The sequence below is a fragment of the Lithobates pipiens genome, unplaced genomic scaffold (assembly GCF_037356315.1).
Source record: "Lithobates pipiens isolate NorthernLeopardFrog02 unplaced genomic scaffold, aLitPip1_a1.2 Scaffold_18, whole genome shotgun sequence".
NCBI classification, from domain to species: domain Eukaryota; kingdom Metazoa; phylum Chordata; class Amphibia; order Anura; family Ranidae; genus Lithobates; species Lithobates pipiens.
The window spans coordinates 30,711,837-30,736,378 of NW_027507758.1; the positions used below are offsets into that span (position 1 = coordinate 30,711,837).

The 24,542-nt window shown below is 44.2% G+C and overlaps 1 protein-coding gene across 8 annotated transcripts in view; it reads left to right on the plus strand.

The window, feature by feature from the left end:
• Nucleotides 1-24,542, plus strand: part of CCDC88A (coiled-coil and HOOK domain protein 88A) — a 325,195-nt gene that overhangs the window by 149,829 nt on the left and 150,824 nt on the right. For all 8 annotated transcript variants that reach the window (XM_077485516.1, XM_077485518.1, XM_077485521.1 and 5 more), the window contains exons 9-13: nt 1,344-1,425; nt 15,881-16,039; nt 18,416-18,562; nt 20,154-20,298; nt 22,572-22,756. In XM_077485516.1, the coding sequence (XP_077341642.1) occupies nt 1,344-1,425; nt 15,881-16,039; nt 18,416-18,562; nt 20,154-20,298; nt 22,572-22,756 (718 nt within the window). The remainder of the gene's footprint in view (nt 1-1,343; nt 1,426-15,880; nt 16,040-18,415; nt 18,563-20,153; nt 20,299-22,571; nt 22,757-24,542) is intronic.

A 24,542-nucleotide genomic window follows, 5' to 3' on the forward strand; every position in this document is an offset into this window, starting at 1 on the left:
GAACATTCAACCAGAAGAGAAGATGCCCCAAGAGCATTCAACCAGAAGAGAAGATGCCCCAAGAGCATTCAACCAGAAGAGAAGATGCCCCAAGAGCATTCAACCAGAAGAGAAGATGCCCCAAGAGCATTCAACCAGAAGAGAAGATGCCCCAAGAGCATTCAACCAGAAGAGAAGATGCCCCAAGAGCATTCAACCAGAAGAGAAGATGCCCCAAGAGCATTCAACCAGAAGAGAAGATGCCCCAAGAGCATTCAACCAGAAGAGAAGATGCCCCAAGAGCATTCAACCAGAAGAGAAGATGCCCCAAGAGCATTCAACCAGAAGAGAAGATGCCCCAAGAGCATTCCACCAGAAGAGAAGATGCCCCAAGAGCATGTAACAAACATTCATACAAATAATCTTGTCGGTTTGTTCGATATTGCCATCAGACATGAAGAATATCATGTGAAAGTACACATTTTGATTGCTTTCCATTTTGGAATGAATATAATTGCCAAAACAAACACAACATACAATGCTAGAAATTTGCTTGTTCAAGAAAAATTTTCCACCCTGATCCTTCAAATTTTCTCATCACTACAGTTAAAAACTAACATTGATTTTTGAACCCATTCATTATTCGAAAATCAAACAAAAATTCTGAAAGAATAATCAGAAGAGAAGGTACACTAAGAACCAATCAGACGAGAAGTTACCCAAAGAACATGCCATCAGACAAGAGCTACCCTAATGCATTCGATAAGAAGAGAAGCTACCCCAAGAAAGTTCCATCAGAATTGAAAGTATTCTAAGAACATTCAACCAGAAGAAAAGATACCCTAAGAACATTTAACCAGAAGAAAAGATACCCTAGGAACATTTAACCAGAAGAAAATATACCTTAAGAACATTCAGCCAGAAGAAAAGATACTCTAGGAACCATTAACCAGAAGAAATGATACCCTAGGAACATTTGATTAGAACAGAAAATACACAAAAGGCACTTTTCCCTACATTTGCACACAGCCACATTTTAATGCATTGTTCGAAAAATCAACTTAGACTATTGATGGTTAATTTATGCAGAATGAATGTACGTGCAGTTTTGCTGGATGGATATCTATGCTATTATATATTTTTTTTCTTTCTTTTTTTTTTTTTTTTATCGAGCCTGTTCTGTTTCTGCATGATAGGATAGAAACCGGGTGATCTACCAAAAAAGCAATTATCTTTTTGCCAATTTCTAGCTCTTGTTACTATATGGAATTTTATAATGCATTTTTTTAATTAGTAGTTCCTGATAAAACAATTGAAACCCCATGCTGCTTAGAAATAACATTTGATGGTTTTTTTGTTTCCAGGGAAGAGAAAACGGAGCAGTTTCTGGACAGTAAACAGGAGGTAGCCCAGTTGGAAGCGGAGCTCAAGAGACTGCAGCAAGAGGTCAGAGGTCACACTAACCCTATAAATATTTTATAATGGGCCCGACACATGCTGTCCTTAGGTGGATGTGATGTCTTTTTAGATGTCTCTCTGAATTTTTCTCCTATTTATTAAGGCTGTTTGACAAAATATATTATCATAATATATGCCTGTCTATATAGAGTATCTATGTATTTATCAGTCTATTTTACCACCATCCAGCTATCTTCAATTGTTAATCCATTGCTTGCTTTACTGCCACACACACCACCTTTGTTTAAAAAAAAAATCTAATTAAATTGATCAATTATGCCTACAAAGGAAAAAAAAATGACAACCTCTGCTCACCATGAATAATAGTTACAAAATCAAAGTAAAGCTTTGAAAGTAAAGAAGTCAATGCATGGAGAGGTCTCAGACATAAGTGCACCAAGAACCTAAAGTCTTCGACAAAATGGGAGGCTTTTAAGCTTAATACTTGACTGTAGGATCATGTAGGACCTCCAAAGCATAAACTCTTTACTAGTGATGGCCGAACGGTTCGCCCGGCGGTCGTTTCGCGGCGAATTTCCGACATTCGCGGTCCGCACGTTCGAACGCCTTTTTCCGTCGTTCGCCGCGGCGGACTTACGTGTTTAATGTATACAAGAACTTTAACCTTTGGTGACACGTTTATCATGTGATACAGGACAGCCAATTGAGACATGACAGCACATGGACACTTGTACATTCCCCCTAACCTATAAATACACCCGATCCGGTGGCCATTTTACATTCTTTCTTCTGTTAAGATAGGGACAGGTTCCTGTGTGGAGTAGGGAGAGATAAACCACTAGCTATTTGGTACACAAAAGTTCTTTTCAGGACTGGTATAGGTGTTAGGTGTTGATAGGTTTGCTGTGCTGCTGATTCTTGCAGCAGCCTGAGTGTCTTTTGTTAGTTTAGAGAAAGGGAAAGGACGGTGTATGCTACAGGGACAGCCAGATTAGTCTTTCATCATCATCATCATCATCATCATCATTAGCTGTTACTATCAAGGTCCACAAAAGAGCTGTTCCAGTAACCACTAATCGTTCTCTTTTTTTGCCAATTTGTATAGGGACAGGAAGGAAGCAGTGTTGTCAGGCAGTGAGGGTAATTTTAAAGACTTGCTGTTATTATTAGTTCCACAAAGGTTCTTTTCAGGACTGGTATCAGTGGTACAGTAATAGGCTTGTACATGTATAATATTCTTTCTTCCAAATATAGAAAGGATATTATACTTGACTGCTGCCCTTCTGCTGCAGTCTGCTAAACATTCACAACTCACTTGTTCCACAAAAGTTCTTATAAGGACTGGTAACTTGGTATAGGGTGCTACGGTACATAGGCTTGAGTGCGGTACAGTCTGCTGTTCTGTAAGGACCGCTATCGGTCCACAATAGATAGGGTTGACGTGCACCACTGCTGACCGCTGCCCTATACTGCAGCAGTCCTTCAGCGGTATAGGGACTGACGTACAGTCTGCTAATCACTAACACACAACCTGCTTGTTCCACAAAAGTTCTTATAAGGACTGGTAACTTGGTATAGGGTGCTACGGTACATAGGCTTGAGTGCGGTACAGTCTGCTGTTCTGTAAGGACCGCTATCGGTCCACAATAGATAGGGTTGACGTGCACCACTGCTGACCGCTGCCCTATACTGCAGCAGTCCTTCAGCGGTATAGGGACTGACGTACAGTCTGCTAAACACTAACACACAACCTGCTTGGTCCACAAAAGTTCTTATAAGGACTGGTAACTTGGTATAGGGTGCTACGGTACATAGGCTTGAGTGCGGTACAGTCTGCTGTTCTGTAAGGACCGCTATCGGTCCACAATAGATAGGGTTGACGTGCACCACTGCTGACCGCTCACCTATACTGCAGCAGTCCTTCAGCGGTATAGGGACTGACGTACAGTCTGCTAATCACTAACACACAACCTGCTTGTTCCACAAAAGTTCTTATAAGGACTGGTAACTTGGTATAGGGTGCTACGGTACATAGGCTTGAGTGCGGTACAGTCTGCTGTTCTGTAAGGACCGCTATCGGTCCACAATAGATAGGGTTGACGTGCACCACTGCTGACCGCTGCCCTATACTGCAGCAGTCCTTCAGCGGTATAGGGACTGACGTACAGTCTGCTAAACACTAACACACAACCTGCTTGGTCCACAAAAGTTCTTATAAGGACTGGTAACTTGGTATAGGGTGCTACGGTACATAGGCTTGAGTGCGGTACAGTCTGCTGTTCTGTAAGGACCGCTATCGGTCCACAATAGATAGGGTTGACGTGCACCACTGCTGACCGCTCACCTATACTGCAGCAGTCCTTCAGCGGTATAGGGACTGACGTACAGTCTGCTAATCACTAACACACAACCTGCTTGTTCCACAAAAGTTCTTATAAGGACTGGTAACTTGGTATAGGGTGCTACGGTACATAGGCTTGAGTGCGGTACAGTCTGCTGTTCTGTAAGGACCGCTATCGGTCCACAATAGATAGGGTTGACGTGCACCACTGCTGACCGCTGCCCTATACTGCAGCAGTCCTTCAGCGGTATAGGGACTGACGTACAGTCTGCTAATCACTAACACACAACCTGCTTGTTCCACAAAAGTTCTTATAAGGACTGGTAACTTGGTATAGGGTGCTACGGTACATAGGCTTGAGTGCGGTACAGTCTGCTGTTCTGTAAGGACCGCTATCGGTCCACAATAGATAGGGTTGACGTGCACCACTGCTGACCGCTGCCCTATACTGCAGCAGTCCTTCAGCGGTATAGGGACTGACGTACAGTCTGCTAATCACTAACACACAACCTGCTTGTTCCACAAAAGTTCTTATAAGGACTGGTAACTTGGTATAGGGTGCTACGGTACATAGGCTTGAGTGCGGTACAGTCTGCTGTTCTGTAAGGACCGCTATCGGTCCACAATAGATAGGGTTGACGTGCACCACTGCTGACCGCTGCCCTATACTGCAGCAGTCCTTCAGCGGTATAGGGACTGACGTACAGTCTGCTAAACACTAATACACAACCTGCTTGGTCCACAAAGGTTCTTATAAGGACTGGTAACTTGGTATAGGGTGCTTCGGTACATAGGCTTGAGTGCGGTACAGTCTGCTGTTCTGTAAGGACCGCTATAGGTCCACAATAGATAGGGTTGACGTGCACCACTGCTGACCGCTCACCTATACTGCAGCAGTCCTTCAGCGGTATAGGGACTAAGAGTTTTGTCACAGGGTCATTTAAAAAATGACATGCAGAGGAAGAGGCAGGCCCTTCCGCAGGGGTGGTAGGGGTAGGGCAGGAGCAACAGGCTTGAGCCAAAGTGGGAAGTTGCAGAAGGTGCGTTCAATTACTTTAAAGGATGCACCAGACTTGGTTGAGTGGCTCGCTCAGCCTTACTCTTCTGCACCCTCCTCATCCTCTCGATCTGCACCCTCTTCTTCACTCTCTGCTATGTGCACCCCCAAAGACACTACCACCAACAACACGACCACCACCACCACATACCTTCCGCTTGAGTCACTGGAATTATTTTCCGATCCATATCAAGAGGACATTTCTGATGCGCAGCCACTCTTGGTATTGGATCAGGAAGAGGAGGTAGCAACAAGCGCTACTCAGCAGTCTGACGCCAGTACCCAGATCAGCCCAAGGAGGAGGTTGGTCCCCGGTGTTGCTGCCTACTCCGAGATCTCTACTTATAGCGGTGGGGAAGGTGACGTTGATGATGACGTGTCTAGTGATGTCACGTGGGTGCCCACAAGAGAGGAAGAGGAGGGGAGTTCAGAGGGAGATATGGACCAGCAGATAGGGAGGAGAAGCAGCAATGACTTACATTGCACAGCAGGGACAAAGCAGACTGCAAATGTATCAGGAGCGAGTCATCGACCATGTACGGTCACATCTGGCGCTCCCAGGACACCGGCACATGGCTCCGCAGTGTGGGCTTTTTTTAACGTGTCCGCTGCTGACAATAGCGTTGCCATCTGCAATCTTTGCAGTCAACGCGTTAGTCGCGGTAAGCCCAATACTCACCTAGGGACGACCGCCTTAAGAAGGCACATGAGCAGCCATCACCGAGCCCAGTGGGAGCAACGGAACACACAAAGCCACACTGCAGGCTCTCACCGTCCAGCCTCGTCTTCTACTTCTCCTTCTCCTCTCTCCTCACAATTGTCCTCCACTCCACCTTCCATCACGCCAAGCTCACATTTTTCTGCAAAAAGGCAGGCTTCCGTGGGCCTAATGTTTGAGCGTAAAAAAATGATGATGCCGGATAACCCTCTTGCCCAACGGTTGGCGGCTGGCTTGTCAGAACTCATAGCCCGCCAACTACTGCCATATAAACTGGTGGACTCGGAGGCCTTTCGCAAATTTGTGGCCATTGGAACACCACAATGGAAGGTCCCAGGAAGGAAGTATTTCTCAGAGAAGGGCATCCCAGAGCTATATGGCCATGTTCAGCGGCAAGTGAATGTATCTCTGGCACACAGTGTCGGTGCCAAGATACATCTGACCACAGACACGTGGTCTAGCAAACACGGGCAGGGAAGGTATATCAGTTTTACTGCCCACTGGGTGAACCTTCTGACGGCCGTCAAGCATGTAACCCGTGGCACCCGTGTAGATTTGGTTTTACCGCCACGGATTGCATGCAGGCCTGACTCTTCTTCTCCTCCTCCTACTCCATCCTCCTCCCTCTCCTCCTCAGCTGCCTCCTCCTTTTCCGCTGCTAGCGTCTCTTCCACTGCACCGCCCAAGCTCCCCAGAACCTATTCCACATGCCAGGTGAGACGTTGCCATGCCGTGCTGCGTCTGTTGTGCCTGGAAGCAAAGAGCCACACTGGCCCGGCACTCCTTTCAGCTTTGCGTTCACAGGCAGATGAGTGGCTAACACCGCTCAATTTGACAGTTGGTAAAGTGGTGTGTGACAACGGTGCCAATCTGCTTAGCGCATTGAAACAGGGCAAAATCACGCACGTGCCGTGCATGGCACACGTCTTAAACTTGGTCGTGCAGCGATTCCTTGTCAAATACCCTGGGGTCCAGGACATCTTGCGGCAGGCAAGGAAAATCTCGGCCCATTTCAGAAGATCTTACACGGCCATGGCTCGCCTTGCTGACATTCAGCGGCGACACCATCTGCCGGTCAGACGTCTTATTTGCGATTGCCCGACGCGATGGAACTCAACCTTCTATATGCTTGATAGGCTGCTCCAGCAGAAACGTGCAGTTAACGTCTACCTGTATGAACTCTGCGAAAGAAACGGTTCTGGGGAGCTGGGTTTTTTTTCACCGCGCCAGTGGCTGCTCATGCGCGACACATGCAGACTTCTGCGGCCATTTGAGGAGATCACCAAACTGGTCAGTCGCAGCCATGGCGCCATCAGTGACATGGTACCTTATGCCTTCTTTCTGGAGCGTGCATTGCGTCGTGTCATTGATCAGGCTGTGGAGGAGCAGGAGCGGGAAGATGAGGAAGTCGCAATGCTGGATGAATTCCCAGGGGGGGCTACTCTATCTGAGACAAGTCAACAACAGGAGTCTGATGAGGAGTCAGAGGAGGATGGTGCCGGGGCGGATGAGCAGGAGCAAGAAGAGCATGCTTTAAACCTTTCTGGGATCCCTGTTGTGCGAGGATGGGGAGAGGAGAATGAAGAGGACGACATTATCCTGGATGATGAGCAGGAGCCAGGCCACCACACCGCTTCCACTTTAGTGCAAATGGGGGCCTTCATGCTCCAGTGTTTTAATAGGGACCCCCGTATAAAAAGCATGAGGGTCAAGGACCAGTACTGGGTGGCAACGTACTTAGACCCCCGGTACAAACACAAAATGGCGGAAATGTTACCGCCGTCGCAGAGGGCTGTCAGAATGCAGCACTTCCAGGCCTTGCTTCGAGAAATGCTGCATTCTGCTTTTGCGTGCGCTGGCAGAGGAGCAATTCCCACTCCCAGAGAAGGATTTGCGGGTACCAATCCAACAGCGCCTGCAAGAAGAGGCCGGTTTGAAGATGTGTTGGTGACTTCGGATATGAGGTCATTCTTTCAGCCGACCCATCGACAGGTGTCATCCGGATCCAGCATCAGGGAACGCCTAGACCGTCAGGTGTCCGACTACATTGGGTTAACGGCCGATGTGGACGCTCTGAGGAGTGATGAACCCCTAGACTACTGGGTGGGCAGGCTTGACCTCTGGCCAGAGCTTGCCCAATTTGCAATCGAACTGTTGGCTTGCCCCTCATCCAGTGTCCTGTCCGAAAGGACGTTCAGCGCAGCAGGGGGGATTGTGACCGATAAGCGTACTCGCCTAGCTCACCACAGTGTTAACTACCTCACATTTCTAAAAATGAATGAGGCATGGATCTCGGAGGAATTCAACACATGTGACCAGTAGACCATGTATATGTCTATAAACTATTTTTTTAATCAAGCACACAGACCTTCTTAATTCATTTGGCTCACTTCCTTGACCCAAAAAAGCACACCGTACTATATGCCCCTACCCTCCTCTTTGAAGAGGTTGAGCGGTGTCATATTTCTACTGGGGCTGCTTATGATATCCCTGTGCTGTGCTGACTTCCTCCTGGGGGTTCTTATTATGAAGGGATCACACTATCCCTGTGCTGTGCTGACTTCCTCCTGGGGGTTCTTATTATGAGGGGATCACACCATCCCTGTGCTGTGCTGACTTCCTCCTGGGGCTGCTTACGGTGCTGCTGTCAGTGCTGTATGTCACGGTGCTGCTGTCAGCGCTGTATGTCACGGTGCTGCTGTCAGCGCTGTATGTCACGGTGCTGCTGTCAGCGCTGTATGTCACGGTGCTGCTGTCAGCGCTGTATGTCACGGTGCTGCTGTCAGCGCTGTATGTCACGGTGCTGCTGTCAGCGCTGTATGTCACGGTGCTGCTGTCAGCGCTGTATGTCACGGTGCTGCTGTCAGCGCTGTATGTCACGGTGCTGCTGTCAGCGCTGTATGTCACGGTGCTGCTGTCAGCGCTGTATGTCACGGTGCTGCTGTCAGCGCTGTATGTCACGGTGCTGCTGTCAGCGCTGTATGTCACGGTGCTGCTGTCAGTGCTCTGTATTACGGTGCTGCTGTCAGATGCCTCTATCACGGTGCATGTGTCATTCCGGTATGTCACGCTGCTGGTGATCATCTCCTGCACCCTCTTCTTTGCCTACCCTGGTCCCTGACCTTCCCTCTCCTCCATTGCCTTCATTAGCTCCATAGTCCTGAATTGTTAGAACAATTTCCCAAATAAAATAAAAATGCTTGTAGTTATCGATCCCAAATTCACCTCATACATGTATTATGTCATTGTCCAGATGGTGGGACTACGTTTTACCCCCTAATAATTACCACGTGGCCGCAAATTCGACATGAAGGTTTGCAAAGTTCGCCTCCCATTGAAGTCAATGGGGCCCGCGGCGAACGGTCGGTTTCGCGAACGTTTGGGTCCGTTCGCATTTCGCGTTCGCGAAACGTCCCGTCGGAAGTTCGTCCATCACTACTCTTTACATATTAAATAACCACTTCAGCCCCAGAAGGTTTTACCTCCCCTTCATGACCAGGCCATTTTTTTCTATTCAGCACTGCGCTACTTTAAACCAACAATTGTGCGGTCATGCAACGCTGTAACCAAATTAAATTTATATCATTTTTTCCCCCACAAATAGAGCTTTCATTTGGTGTTATTTGATCTACACTTTTTTTTACATTATACCATAAATTTAGAAAAATGTTTTTTTTTTTGGTTTTACTTTCTGCTATAAAACATATACAAAAAATTAACGTCAAATTTCTTCATAAATTTAGGCCAAAATGTATTTCGTTACAAATTTTTGGTAAAAAAAATCCCAATAAGTGTATATTTATTATCATTATTATTATTGGTTTGTGTGAAAGTTCTAGCATCTACAAACTATGGGATGTTTACTGGAATTTTTATTTATTTTTATATAATAGTAACGGCGGCGATCAGCGACTTGTAATGGGACTGCAATCGCGTGGCTGGCAATCTGGCTCTGACACTTAGTGGGAACTAACTGTCACTGGCATCACCAGTGACAATAATACAGTGATCAGTGCTAAAGATATGCAGTCACTGTACTAACGACACTGGCTGGGAAGGGGTTAACATCTAGCAGCAATAAATGGGTTAATTGTGTGCCTAGCAAATGTTAATGTGTTCACTGTGTGCTGCTTTGTACTACAAATTGATTTATTTATTTTCTCTGCTTAGCAGGGAATATAAACAAAGCTATCACTCCCTCTGTACAGAGCTCTGTGTTGCTTACCAACACAGGGCTGTAGGCTGTGATTTGATATAGCTGATCAGCAAGTTCCAGCCATGAATCATTGGCCGGGATCTGTTGATGAACTTCAACTGTGTCAAATCGCAGGGGAGTAGGCGGGGGGGGGGGGGGGGGGTGCGTCGCTATGCCTGTAGCTGCTGCCCCATCACAGTAAAATTACTTTGGAAGGTCGGCAAGTGGCACAGTTCTTCAAAAACCAATTGCCGGCCAGGCTTTTGCTGGCACTTTTTTGTTTACAAGTTTAAATCAGCATTTTTTGCTAAAAAAAACTTAGAACCCCCAAAAATTATACATTTTATTTTTTGTAATTGGAGACCCTATGGAATAAAATGGCATTCGTTGCAATTTTTTATGTCACACGGTATTTGCGCAGAGGTTTTGCAAACGCAATTTTTGGGGAAAAAATGCACTTTAATTAAAAACAAAATGCAATATTTACCCCAATTTTTTGGTATACTGTGAAAGATGATAGTACACTGAGTAAATAGATACCTAACATGTCATGCTTTAAAATTGCGCATGCTTGTGGAGTGGTGACAAACTATAGTTCTTAAGAAAATCCCAATAGGCAACGCTTTTATGCATGTATGCGTTTGCCTCTGTGTGCGAGCATGGAGGGATGGGGGGCTTGGATATTTTTATTTATTTATAAATATATTTTATTATTTAACGTTTTCTTTGTACATTTTTCCTTTTATTTATTTTTGGATCACTTTTATTCCTATTAAAATAAATGTAAACATCCCTTAATAGGAATAAAGATCACAGATCCTCTTTATAGAGAGATCTGGGGTCAAAACAACCTCAGATCTCCTCTTTACCTTCAACAGCAAAAGATCTTTTGCTAATAAATTATATATATATATATATATATATATATATATATATATATATATATATATATATATATATATATATATATATATATAAATTTTTTTTTTATATAATATATATATTTTTTTTTCAGAAGTGGCGTCCTGATGTTGCTCTGGTCCTCCAAGGCCATAGAGTCGATCAAAGAGTGCTAACTCTTTGATCGCCCATGGGAGAAGCTTGCCGCACCGTCCAATTGTTTCTCTGCGGAAACATCGGCAAGGGGGCGGGGGGGAACATCCCCTCCTGCTGCTTCGGAAACTGGCCCAGCGGCTCATGAACGAGCTGGCCACCTACAGAAAAATGGTCCTGGTTTTATGGCTGATATCTTCAGCCATAATCCCGGTAGACCACAATGTACATCTACGTATTGCGTTGTACATTTGCACAAGCAACACGTTCACAATTATAAGAGGCATTAATTTCTCTTATTTTGAGACACTTTTCCGCTAAACCATGACCTACCTAGATTTTGAATTGCCTCGCTGTAGAATACGCAGATACTAAAGCTGGCCATACAAATTTCTTTTGCTCAGCCTGCAGACTGAACAAAAGAAATCTATCAGATCCTCTTTCCACACTAACAGCGCAGATGGATGAGCCACCCCTACCGCACTATTGTGATCTAAATATCTGAACAGTGCCTGTATCTGATTGGATGCAGGAGGTGTTTCACTGAAAATTTTCCAACTGGCTCCTTTGCCAAAAGTCGATTGAACAACTTTTGTCTGAGTGGTGCAGGGCAGGCCATACACTGCTCGAATCCCACCGGAGACAGCAATGCTGCGTACACACGACCGGACTTTCCGGGAGACTAGGTCCGACAGTATTCCCGACGGACTTTCGGCGACTTCCGACTGACTTTCTGAATGAACGGACTTGGCCACACACAATGACACCAAAGTCCGACGGATTCGACCATGATGACGTACGATCGGACTAGAATAAGGACGTTCATAGCCAGTTGCCAATAGCTACCCTAGCGTCGGTTTTCATCCGTCGCACTAGCATACAGACAAATGGATTTTTCAACCAGACTCAAGTCCATCGGAAAGATTTGAAACATCTTTTAAATCTAAAGTCCATCTGATTTTTCGACAGCAAAGGTCCGAAGAAGCCCACACACGGTCGAATTGTCCGACTCATTCGTTCCATCGGACCTTTGCTGTTAAAGTCCGACCGTGTGTACACGGCACAAGAATTGGCTAAAATATGAGCCTGTATGGTCAGCATAATTGTCTCCACGGACTACACAACAGGACATTTTCACGGAAGGGGAACAAAAGTTTATTCCATTCCTTCCGCACTCTATGCAAAATTTCAGCTGGAGGAAATGCGGAGGTTGCCATTGCTGACCTCTTCTCCTGAAAATACTATTTTATTGGATATCATGTTAGAGAAATTACTTTAATGCTTTAAGCAAGTATGCAGATCAGGTCTGACTTTTCCTCATTTGTGTGCATTTTCTGGGTCAGTGACTGAGAAAATATGAAAGGCAGAGACAGCCAAGCGACTAACGTATTATTAAGAAGGTCAGCAATGGCACACTCTCTATTTCTTTTAGTACAAGCTGGATGTGTGACATTTGCATCCAGCATTGGTACTTCCCTGGTTCGTGAAGGCAGGATCATTTTTCCTACTTGATGCTGAATTGATAGAAGCCATGATTGGACAAGTTTCAAATATTCATAACATCAGTATTTATTTATGAGCACATATCCCTCCCAGGTGTGAGTTAAGTGCCCTGTGTACTCCTCAGTCTTCAGCAGTCTGTATCTGTTTTTGCAAGCTGAGACTTTTTATCTATACCACTTATGTGAGAGGTCATGGAGGATCTTCCATGACTTTATATTATGTGAAAGGTCATGGAGGATCTTCTATGACTTTGTTATGTGAGAGGTCGTGGAGGGACTTCCATGACTTTATATCAGGGATATGCAATTAGCGGACCTCCAGCTGTTGCAAAACTACAAGTTCCATCATGCCTCTGCCTCTGGGTGTCATGCGTGTGGTTGTCAGAGTCTTCCTATGCCTCATGGGACTTGTAGTTCTGCAACAGCGGGAGGTCTGCTAATTGCATATCCCTGCTTTATATTATGTGAGAGGTCACAATATAGGATCTTCTATGACATCATAATATGTGAGAGGTCATGGAGGATCTTCTATGACATTAAATTAGGGCAAGAGCTATGTATAGACAGTTTATAAATCCATATACAGTATGTTCTATTGTGTACGTAATTCAATGTGTTATATTGCTGGTCAAGATCATACCTCCAACCCCGGAATTCAAATGTTTCCCACTTGTGACTGCTAAGTGTAATTTAAGGGGACCTGTGGTATGTCTCTAGCACTCCATCGTTTATTTTACCATAAAGTTTGTCATGAAAGGGCTCCCTTAGCCGATATTTCAGGACAATGCAATACTATGTCTTGTGTGACAAGCTTGATCTTACAGTAAACCATTAGAATAGAATGGTAAAATAGATGAGGCCCCAAAATTGAAATGGGCACCTCTGTTGACCACATATTGGTTCAATTTTGGGGCCTCGTCCATTTTACCAGTGTTCACTGGATCTATTCGCAACCCAGTGCAGTGCAAACATTTCTGGAATACCCCAACAAGCACTGAATTTGACCACATACTCTCTCTGTGGAGACAGTCATGGAGACATGCTTGATTGTACGGAAGAGAATGTGGAGATTCATGCCACTTGTTGGAGTGCTTGTTTAGGCGGAAACCCCATACCCATTAGGTCTCAATAGTTCTTGTAGGCTGGTTGTTATTAGGAGTGTACCAGTTTGAATATTATATGACCCTACAGTAGCCGTGTGGTGTTTTCTGAATGGCCCCCCACAATCCAAGGGAGGCTCATTAGCCTCCCCTAGGCTCATATCTGTCTTTGTGTGTGCATGTCGTGGCACTGTCCAGTGAGTCATCTCCAACATAATCCTGTGATGTTTCCATGAAACCAAAAGAATCCTGAAGAAGCGGGAAAACTTGTGAAACGTATAGAGCAGGGGTGCCCAACCAGTGGCCTGGGGACCACATGTGGCCTGCGGAGCCCTCTGATGTGGCCCGCGACCTCCTGCTCTGGGATAGAATTGAAAGAATACTGTTATTAAAGGTCAGTTTATTGCTAAAATCACAGTAGATATATGGGCATATCTTTTCTGCAGTGGTTACTGGGCTGCTTTCAAACTGATCCGCAGGTGCACTGAGCCATAGACTTCTATTATTACCTGTGAGTTTGGTGAGCTTTCTGAAAGTGCACCAAACCTGCAGAATATAATAGTCTATTGCAAACTGCAGGAAAGCCAAAGGTACACTGCGTTGCACAAGTGTAAACTGCAGCGCATCAGTGTGAAAACAGCCTTTCACATGGTCAGCCCGACAGTCCGACCAACTGGACCCTCCATTCACCTCTAAGTAGTGGCAGACGTAAAGCGGCTTGTGTTCTACCTCCAATACGATCCTCTTAAAAAGTATCGTGGGCTGCGTCCGTGTCCACTCTGCAAATGCAGAGCGGACACGGACATGCCATCCACCCGCCCCGCTCATTGTGGCCCGCGACCAGTTACCAAGTCGCTCAAGTGGCCCTCGCTCTTCAAAAGGTTGGGCACCCCTGGTGTAGAGTTTAGTCTTTAAACACCTTAGGCCACCTGTATTTGAAATGATGTGACTTCGGGCTCTTATATGTACAGTACATCTGTTTAGCACTAATGCATGGTTTTAAGCCTTGTTTTGGTGGATTTTATATAGATTTTGTAATAAAAATGTTATAATTTTAAATGTGACTGTGTGACTTACTATTGGAGGCATATTTTAAGTGTCATATGGTGGTGTTAGTTTTTCTGGATGTGCTAAAATAGGTTGCCTGTAACCCTAGGATAGGTCTCCAGCAACCTTGTGAATGTGAGTTTACACTTGTTTGCAATATGTACAACTGAATGCTACTCTTGTAAGGACCTCTCTTGTGACTTTTTCTTTCTCTTTCTCCTGGTTTTTGCTCATCTGGGGCACCACTGACTAATTTGAACAGTGCTGGTGATTTACTACAGAATCGGTTGTAATTGTGACTTCGCCAGTATAGTATGGTTCTCATGGTGTGCAAGGAACAAATACAAGTGAAAGGAATCTGTCAATGTGGTTGTTGATGCCACCACGTAGGCTCTCATTCGGTCCTGAAAGCAGCCCTTGTCTGACTCTAGTTCCAGGAAAGCGCATCCCACTCCAGCATCATGAACAATAATATGCTCACCTAGAGGCTATTTCATTATCCTGTGTTGTATGATAGCTTCAGCCTTGACAGGTAATAGGTATCCTTACAGGTGTCCTATATAAAGTACCACCAAAACCTACTGCAAAAATACATATTAGCATAAAGAGACACCATTATTAAAAAAAAAAAAATGTGTACAGTGTAGGAAAATTTAGTTGGGAGGTTAATTTGTTTAGAGTTAACTGGCAAGAGTCTCTGTTACCTACCTCTGGCTTCTGGAACTTCTGGAGGGTTCTAAAACTTAGAGGGAGGAGGAGCAGAGATTGGGCCTAAATATTTATGGAGTCTCCTCCAAACCCTGGGTGGGGATGGCCCATAAGGTGGAAAGATGGACCATAAGTATCCTTGAGCCTGGCCATGTGGGAGCAGAGTCCAGGGTCCAGTTGCCTAGAGGGGTCTCCCAGTGTTGTGGGGGGGGGGGGGGCTCTGCCTCTGAATGAGCCAGAGGGGGAGAGAGCAGCAGATGAAGCCTCACACCCTTTCAGCCTCAGCTAGACTTAGCCGAAGCCAACCTGTGCCGCAGAGCTTCAGGAATCGCCTAAGGGACTGAGTGAGTAAGAACTACTACACCCCAGAGCCTGATAGAAGAGAAGCAGCAAGGTGCAATACCCTGTTTTCTTACTACTAAGGGACATCTTAAAACCACTTAAAGCCAGTACGAGCCACCCTACACCTCTTGCTTGGGGAAACTGAGGAGCATATTCTACAGAGAGAGAGAGAGCATCTGCATTCTGTGTTTGGAACATTTTTGCTGTTAGTTGGGCTGATCTATTTATCCTATGGAAGGACAGCATGGTGATCTTTATCAGCCAGAGGATACCTTTAGGTCCTCGGTTTGTATTCAAGTTACAGTTCTGGACATCCCATACCAATGAATGTTAAACTGGCCCGCTTCTTAGGAAACCAACAAATTGATTGTTTGCTATAAATGTTGGCTAATTCCATATTTCTGACTCTGTTCCTGTAGAACATGAATTTGTTGGCCGATGCCAGGTCTGCTCGTATGTACAGAGATGAGCTGGATGCACTCAGGGAAAAAGCTGTAAGAGTTGACAAGCTTGAAAGTGAAGTCAGCCGGTATAAAGAACGAATGCACGACATTGAATTTTACAAAGCCAGGGTGGAGGTAAGTGGTCCATGTCTGAATAAGTCTTAGACAACCTGAACTGTTGAAGCTGTGCCCTTAAATGACAAGCGAGGGCAAAAGGACTAGCCGCCAGTTTACTATCCTTCGGGCTTTGGGGGGGCGGACTGTAGCCAGTGGGAGTACAAATATCCTTGGCATCAGTGTCAGTAAATTATGTCCCATCATTGATTTTAGAGGGAGGAATATTGCCCCATCATTGGTGTCTGTGGGTCGAATAGTGCCCCACTGAAGGTGTCAGTGCAAGGCATAGTGCCCCATCATTGGTGTCAGTTGGAGAAGTAGTGCCTCATCGATGGTGTCAGTGAGAGGAATGGTGCCCCATCATTGGTGTCAGTGGGAGGAATGGTGCCCCATCATTGGTGTCAGTGGGAGGAATGGTGTCCCATCATTGGTGTCAGTTGAAGCTGACCTGTTTGGAGACCACTGGTCTATGGGATTTTGCTGCTGATCTTTACCTAGTTAGGGACTTCTCATGCCTCATTCTGCACTCTCTCTGTGTGGAGGCCCACCATCTTAGTACCGGAAGGGCTTTACTTCCTAATGTCAGAGATGACGCCCTGATGATTTGGTAATCTAGTAACTGGTGGGGGATATTTAGGATGCAGCAGGAGAGGTGTGAGAAGCATCCATAGAATGAATGAAACAAGCAGGGAGATCCTTCCACTACAGTCTCCTTTACAGCAGGCAAAAAAAGTGAGCAGAGGAGTTATGAGATCAGTAAATCTCACTGAAACTAGTAAGGTCACACTGCAAATATACAGCTGGAAGTTGTAGGCACAGGAATTGTACTGCTATTTTTCAGGAGGAATTCATATTTCAGGGTATTGGCTAGGCATAATGAACATTTAAAGAGGAACTTCAGTCCCTTTTTAAAGCTGCTGAATATGGCACCACAATCTTTGAATGTCCAAAGAACAACCTCCTGCACTTGTGTATGTGGTTTTAGGACTTGGTATGCCGATTGCTTCCCTGGCTTCCAAATATAGCGTTGGTGTGCCTTGCTGCCCCCTTCAGGACTTGTGGGAATCCTTTATACAAGACTACAAAACAACAAAGAGAGGGCACACCAGCCTAGTGCATTACAGATAAAAAAAATTATTTAGTAGATAAAACAAGTGATATACTCGCAAATGTATGACAAGCGTACTATAAAAATCAGATGAGACTGCCCCCAGATCCACACTGTTCAAATGGTAACATGGGAAGACCTTTCAGCTTCCAATGCGGCTTATGTGTTTCAAGGGACATACCCTCTTCATCAGAGCCTCTGATGAAGAGGGATTGTTCCTCGAAATGTGGAAGCCGCGTTGGACGCTGGAAGGTCTTGCAATGTTACCAGTTGAATGGTGTGGATTTGGAAGTAGTCTCATCTGATTTTTAGAATACGCTTGTCATTATCATGTGTTTGTGAATATATCACTTATCCATTTATTAGTGTTACTAAACCCACAACAGTAAAATCAGTCTGTATATGCAGTAAAGCATACCTGTTATTCTCACTGTGGAACCTAGGGGGTTAATCCTCTGCATTGTGAAAAAGGTTGTTTGATCCTGTCTTCTGATCCTCACCTTCTTCCACTGTCCCCAACCCATCTCTTGATAGAACAGAGCCATGCTCAGTTTGGTGTGTATTGCTAGAGAGAATTATTTTTTTTTTTTTTTGGGGAGGGTGCATGTGATCAGAACAGGGCCAATCAGCACTGTCCACACAGAGGGTCAGGGGTCCTGCAGCCTCATAGGACAGTCAAAGGAGAATGAAAACTCTTCCTACAAGCTTTAACCGGGCACTGATAGACGTCACAAGACTGCTATATACTGCTGATGAGAAAAGGTATTTAGCAGTTTACATTTACTACAATACTTGCATTTCCGTGTACTGTGGGAGACCAGATATAGTGAATGCAGGCTCCTGGGTTTAGTAACACTTTAATAAAATTGTTTAGCGGTAATGCACTAGGTCGGTGCGCCCTCTTTGTTTTGTAGTAGCTTTGAATGTCCTGCCCATGCACAGAGGTGCCGAAGGACTCTGCCCAACATTCAGAACCTGGGTTGAAAATAGACCTTTAACATCGCTATTTCAGTTCATGTCTATTTTAAAGTGTACCTGTCAGACAGAGCTACTGTATGTGTAAATGCAGAGTGACCAAAACTAGATGCTGTGTTATAATGACCCAAATGAAAACACTGATGTTATTCAGTATTGTGAATTTATTTTGCCTGTGGCTTGCCGAGTTAGATATTTTTGCAGAATATGTAGTTGCGTTAGCACAACCTTCTTTCAGTGTACCAATTATTATGTCACCATTTGCTCCCCAGTAATATTATTCTTTCTAAATTATATTTGTGTCTTTGTAGGAGTTGAAAGAAGACAATCAGGTGCTTCTAGAAACAAAAATCATGTTGGAAGACCAGCTGGAGGGGGCGCGAGGTCGCTCTGATAAACTGCATGAGCTGGAGAAGGAGAACATACAGTTCAAAGCTAAGATCCATGATATGGAGATGGTAAGTATATATGTGTGTGTGTGTGTGTGTGTGTGTGTGTGTGTGTGTATATGTATATATATATATATATATATATATATATATATATATATATATATATATATATATATAATATATTAATGTGTGTGTGTGTATATATATTATAATGTATGTATGTGTGTATATATATAGATTATAATGTGTGTGTGTGTGTGTGTGTATACATGTGTATATATACACACGCAATGTATTATTTTTTGTTTGTATATGGTAGTGTCATAGTCATCACCTATTCTGACGTGCTACAGCTAAGTTCACGGTTGTTATTCTCTAAAAAGTGAACCACAACAATTTTCTTTTCTTAATGCAGCTATGAAGTCGCATTTCCTGGCTGGTTGGCTGCTTTAGCAAGTGACACAAATGCGGTTGTCAATGGCAATCTAGCTTCCCCTGGACAGCTTTTTGCTCGTTAGACCCATGTACTGCATCTTCTCTAACTTCTGTCCCTTATTGAAAGCCCTGCTCTTTTGATACGCCATGCATACACCGCTTTAGAAAGAATTCAGACCAGGCACATACCCCTTCAGGCTGCATAGTAGGCTTTAGATGGGGGGGTCTGGGGGCAGTAAAACTGTGGCTTAACCATTTTTTTGTTTTTACTGCCCCGTGCAGCCTAATTTGCAATGCTTGAGGTTTTTTGGTGCTGGTGGGGGGGGGATTGCCTGCATGATAAGTAATAACATCATAGGCAATTTTCGACTGCAGCAGCATTGCAGTTGGAGGGGAAGTCAAAAGGAACATGGTTCCCCTGTGGTTTTACTAGGTCATTGAGGAAGTTATCTGATTGGATGCTGCCATTCCATGTGACTCCGGCAGCCGTCTTGGGCCAGGCAGAGCATATTTAAAATGCTGGCTCCTAGGCTTGGCGCACATTCTGCGTGTGGGTAGTGTAGGGACATGTCACCCATCTGACAGGGACAGTATTGGCAGTAGGGAGAGATTCCAGATGAGTAGGGAAATGGCAGGGACACTATCCTTCCTGGAAGCCTCCCCCATTTGGGCGCAGACTGGCAAGGCTACATTCTATCCCTCAAGATGGACGCTGTCGGGATATCCAAGACCTGCTTGCTACCCTGTTATCTGCAATATCCTATGAGTGCACCCAGAGGGGTTGTTTGTTTGGACTTTTACTACAATGCAGTTATGTTATTGTATCTGGTCTCCGAGTGTTTACTGCCCCGCCACACCACGCTGCACCTCCCCCAAGTGAGTTTATTTTAACTTAGAGATTTAGGGAAAATTCACTTTGCAAAGACTAACCAATCACATGTAGGGAAAAAAACTATTTTTACTTGTAAATGATTGGATAATGGAAATCATCAGAGCACTTTGCAAGGGAATTTGCACTTTCAAATTCCCTTGCAAAGTGAATGGCCTGTTTTCCTTTAGTAAATCGACCACTTGGGATCTACAGCGGGACATCATAAGCACGTTTATAAATCTTCATATAGATACTATACATTAATATTGTGTGAGTACTTGCATTTGATTTATTTATATTGATCACCTGTTATAGATTGCATTGGATTTAAAAGTGTTCCCATCTTCTTAGGAGCGGGATATCGACAGGAAGAGAATCGAGGAGCTGATGGAGGAGAACATGTCTCTAGAAATGGCTCAGAAGCAAAGCATGGATGAGTCGTTACATCTTGGCTGGGAACTGGAACAGCTGTCTAAAACCAGCGATCTCCCGGAAAGTATGTAGACCGTCTATCCAGTGTTCTGTCCCTCTTGTACGGTGTACACCTTTTGTGGGTAAAATATTCAGCATATGCACGTTTATTATTTTATACCACCACCTGGCATACTATACTATACTCTACTACCTCCATGCTCCATACTAAATATTGAAGATGTCTTTGGGGGGTTTCCATTGAAACATGCTGACTGCAATGAAAAGAAACAGCTGTTTCCTAAGACTTGTATGCACCCAGCTTCAGTTTCTTTATTCTTGCTTGTACCTGTAATACACGAGGACTATACAACAAGCAATGCAAATGTGGGAATACATTTTTATTAACTTAGCTCATTCAAATTTCACATGGTGGTGTAAAAAGCCGGCCCTACATGTATCGAATCTTGGCCGGTTCTGCACGGACCGGTGAGATTTGATCCATGTATAAGCAGGTTGATTGTACCCATCAACCGACTTGGGTACAACCAGCCTGTCGGCTTTTTGTACATATTACTGCTGGCAGCTATAGCCACAAGCAGTAATCATTGTATTCTGTCATCCAGAAAGGGGCCCAGGCGGCAGAACACAATAGCACGGGAGGCATTCCCCCATTAATACAGTCGGTGTCAGTCAAGGGATTTTCTTTCCTTTCACCTGTAGTGGAAAGAAGGACAATTGAATCATCTATGGGCTGCCTTACTTTGTCTCTATAGTCAGGGCCATCTTTAATATTGATTGGACCCTGAGCAATCTTGGGCCCCCCCCATGCAATTTTGCTCTCCACCTGCTCTGAGACATGCAATAAATAGCAGTTAAACTTAAAATCAGTTTACAGTATCTGATCAGGCAGCAATTGGTTGCCAGAAGTTACAGCATATCGCTACCGCTTACTGACTGGTTGCTAGAGGTTACAGCACACATTAAGGCACACTGATCAGTTGCTAGAAGTTACAGCATATGATTTCTGCTTGTTGATTTGTTGCCAGAGATTACTGTATGGTAATAATGCTCACTGATTGGTTGCTATAGGGTACAGCGCATCCTCCTCACTACGGGGGGGGGGGCATGATATACATATGAATACAGCCTTTATTTATCAATGCCACCGACTGCAGCTATTTACATATGAATGCCAGTTATTTACGTGTAAATGCAGGGTCTGCAAGTGAGTCATCTGTACACAATAATGGGGCAGAGCTGGGCAGCATTAGTAGCAGCACTTCACACTGAGAAATCGGGATACAGCACAGGACTAAAACTTCAAGGGAATTTAAACTGGGCTAGTTGGCAAGTATGAGGCAGCTGCTTTGGGCCCCACAATGACAGGGCCCAGGGTAGCTGCCCTTTTTGCCCTGCCTTAAAGACGGCACTGTCTATAGTAGCTGTTCTTCTTGCTTGTCATTTCTTTCTTTCTTTCTTGTTCTTTCTTTCTTGTTCTTTCTTTCTTTCTTTCTTTCTTTCTTTCTTTCTTTCTTTCTTTCTTGATGGTGCCCAATGGATTCCCATTGCAAGCAGAAGCAATGTGCCATTACTGAGTTCTTGATGAAGACGTGGTGCAGGCTGTGTGACATCCACAGAATGTTTACGGAGACGACACCTTTGACAAGAGTCACCAATGACAAGACATTCCTCTTGTCAATAGTGTCATTTCAAAAACATTCTGCAGCTTTCTCTGGATGTTGGACAGCCTGCACCCCTTCATCAAGAACTCAATGATGGCAGGATGCTTCCGCCTGGAATCGATTATTTACCTGCAAAGCAGAAAAGTTACTTTACCAACAAGGTTAGGCCTCAGGCCCACATTCGTGCACACTGTAGCATATGGTTAAGGGCTGGTGGTGCCCTGTAACCTGCACAACTAAACAGTGATCCAGCTGTTCATTATGGCCTTATGTGAGGGAGCCGGGGTCCCCTACAAGGTGCTTTGGTTTGAGGCAGTAACACGCTATAGAATGATATCCTTTGTTTACTTTCCACTTTAACCTTTTTAGCCTGGAAAAGTGTTTTAAAAGTTGAAAAATCTATGCACATTTTAGTTCTTCATGGGTTAATGAATTGCGGTTTGCTGAGATGATATCACACGTTTAGGATTTTATGAGAGATTTTTTTATTTATGGCAGAGTTTCTTGTAATTTATTTCTGCCAGGGCCAGTATAAAGAGTCTGTTTTATATGACACTTATAGTAATTTGTAAAAGCAAGCGTTGAGATTAATCAAAAACAGTTTACACTATGTCTTTGAAATAAACTGGGTTTCTGAATCACATGGACTTTCTGTATTGTGAATGTTGTGTAGCACCACAGAAGTCGCTGGGACATGAAGTGAATGAGCTTACGTCCAGCCGGCTGCTCAAATTAGAGATGGAAAACCAAACTTTGCTGACCACAGTGGAAGAGCTGAGGAATGCCATGGGCTCCACGGAGGGTGCTAATGCCAAAATCCTAAAAATGGAAAAAGAAAACCAAAGACTAAGCAAGAAGGTAATGTGAATGTTATATGGTGGTTCTTAAACTCATTGTGAAAAAATGACATCTTCTTGGGGAAAAAAAATGTATACAATTTGGGAAACTTTTTGGTCTACTAACTATTAGTGATACCCCTGGCAGTAGGTGTGTAGGCGGGGCCAAGCGAACATTGGTACAGCGTTGCATCCCTAGGCCTCCTTCCCAATTTTTAGATTGGTGTGGGCCCCACTCCCTAAAGGAGCAATTTATTAGTTTACCAACATACACAGTACCTTCACACAACACTTCACCTCACTACCTCGTCGACTGTGCCGGGCACCACTTTTGGAATAGGCCACCCACTTGTCCTGTCCCTGTTACTAGTCCTTTCTAGGGCACCAGTACCCCCAGGCATCCCGCTTCCAGGGAACACCACTTACATGACAGGCTACATCTATCCACGAAAGGCCCCACTTAGTTCCATAGGGGCCAGCTCATATCTAAGTATCTCCTCTCTTCTTATGCATTTTCACCCAGACTCCTTTACTTCTATACAACTCAATACACTGTATATTGAGCCTGAGGAGGGTGCCACCTAGTGGCAACACTATAAACTGTCCTAACACGTCCTTACATGTGCATAAGGGAGGTCAAAGGAGCATTAATCAAAAGTTGCATCTGCTCAACAAAACATGTTGGACTCTGAAGTCCATAAGACCTATCTAGATTCTTAAGGATGGCCCTACACAGCCTGATAAAGAGATGGGATATTAGAGCATCTCTTTCAACAACAACAAAATATCAGTAACCTATAGTTGTTGCATTTTCTTCAAAACAAGCTTTGTCTACATACTGTACATACCATATGCTGTTTGTCACTGGGTTGGGGAGAAAGATTGTGGAGGGCCCAATGGTTCACAATTAAAGTATGGCCAAGAAGACTTTTGACTGACTCTCATTATTGATGACCAATTTTCACTTCTATGCACGTTTCATTCATATCAGCTCTGTTATTTTCTCTTGGAAGAGAAACCCCTTTGTTAAAAAAAAAAAAAAAATACAGTTTAAAATGATCTTCCATTTAGTCTGCAGCCAGTTGTGAATTAGAAAAGAGTATTTTAAATTCTCATCTTTGCCACTATGGCTCTGAGATATTATTTCATCTGTTTACAGAGCGCTCCAAAATGTCCATCTACCCTACTTACATGATTAGCTCCCCAATTTTTCCAATTTACAGACATATCTTGCAATCCCACAATCTATACAGATCATCAAGTCAAAATACAAACATCCCATGCAATCTCAATCTAGACGCGGCTGGAAGTCAATTTACCGGCATTCCCCTCCTGTTTGGTGGGCTAATTTCTAAGAAATGCACATTCATGAGGGGATACTGAAGCTGTGGCTTTTCTTATTGCGACTCTAAAGCTAGCCATTCATGGAGTCTATTTTGGCTGGTTCCTGATGTACTGGCCAAAATTTAAGCCACGAGTGGCCCTGTTAGCACCCTCCGCCCTAAAATGCTTCAATATAAATATCAAAGGAGCCAGGCCAAAAATTGTTGGCCAGACAGCAGCTGCATCATTAGCCCTAAAGGGGGTAATAACCTTTTTTTTTTTACCTAAAAGTACAGAGGCTGACAACTACTGCAAGCACCAGTCCATTCACTCCGGCTTCAATAACGCTGTCTAGGGAGATGTCTTTTTATTTTATTTTATTTTTTTATACATTTATTGCTTGAATAAACTTTTAACAGGACAGGGATACTCCAAAGTCATTAGAATGATTAGCAGATAGCAATTGGAGGACAATCTTCTTAAGA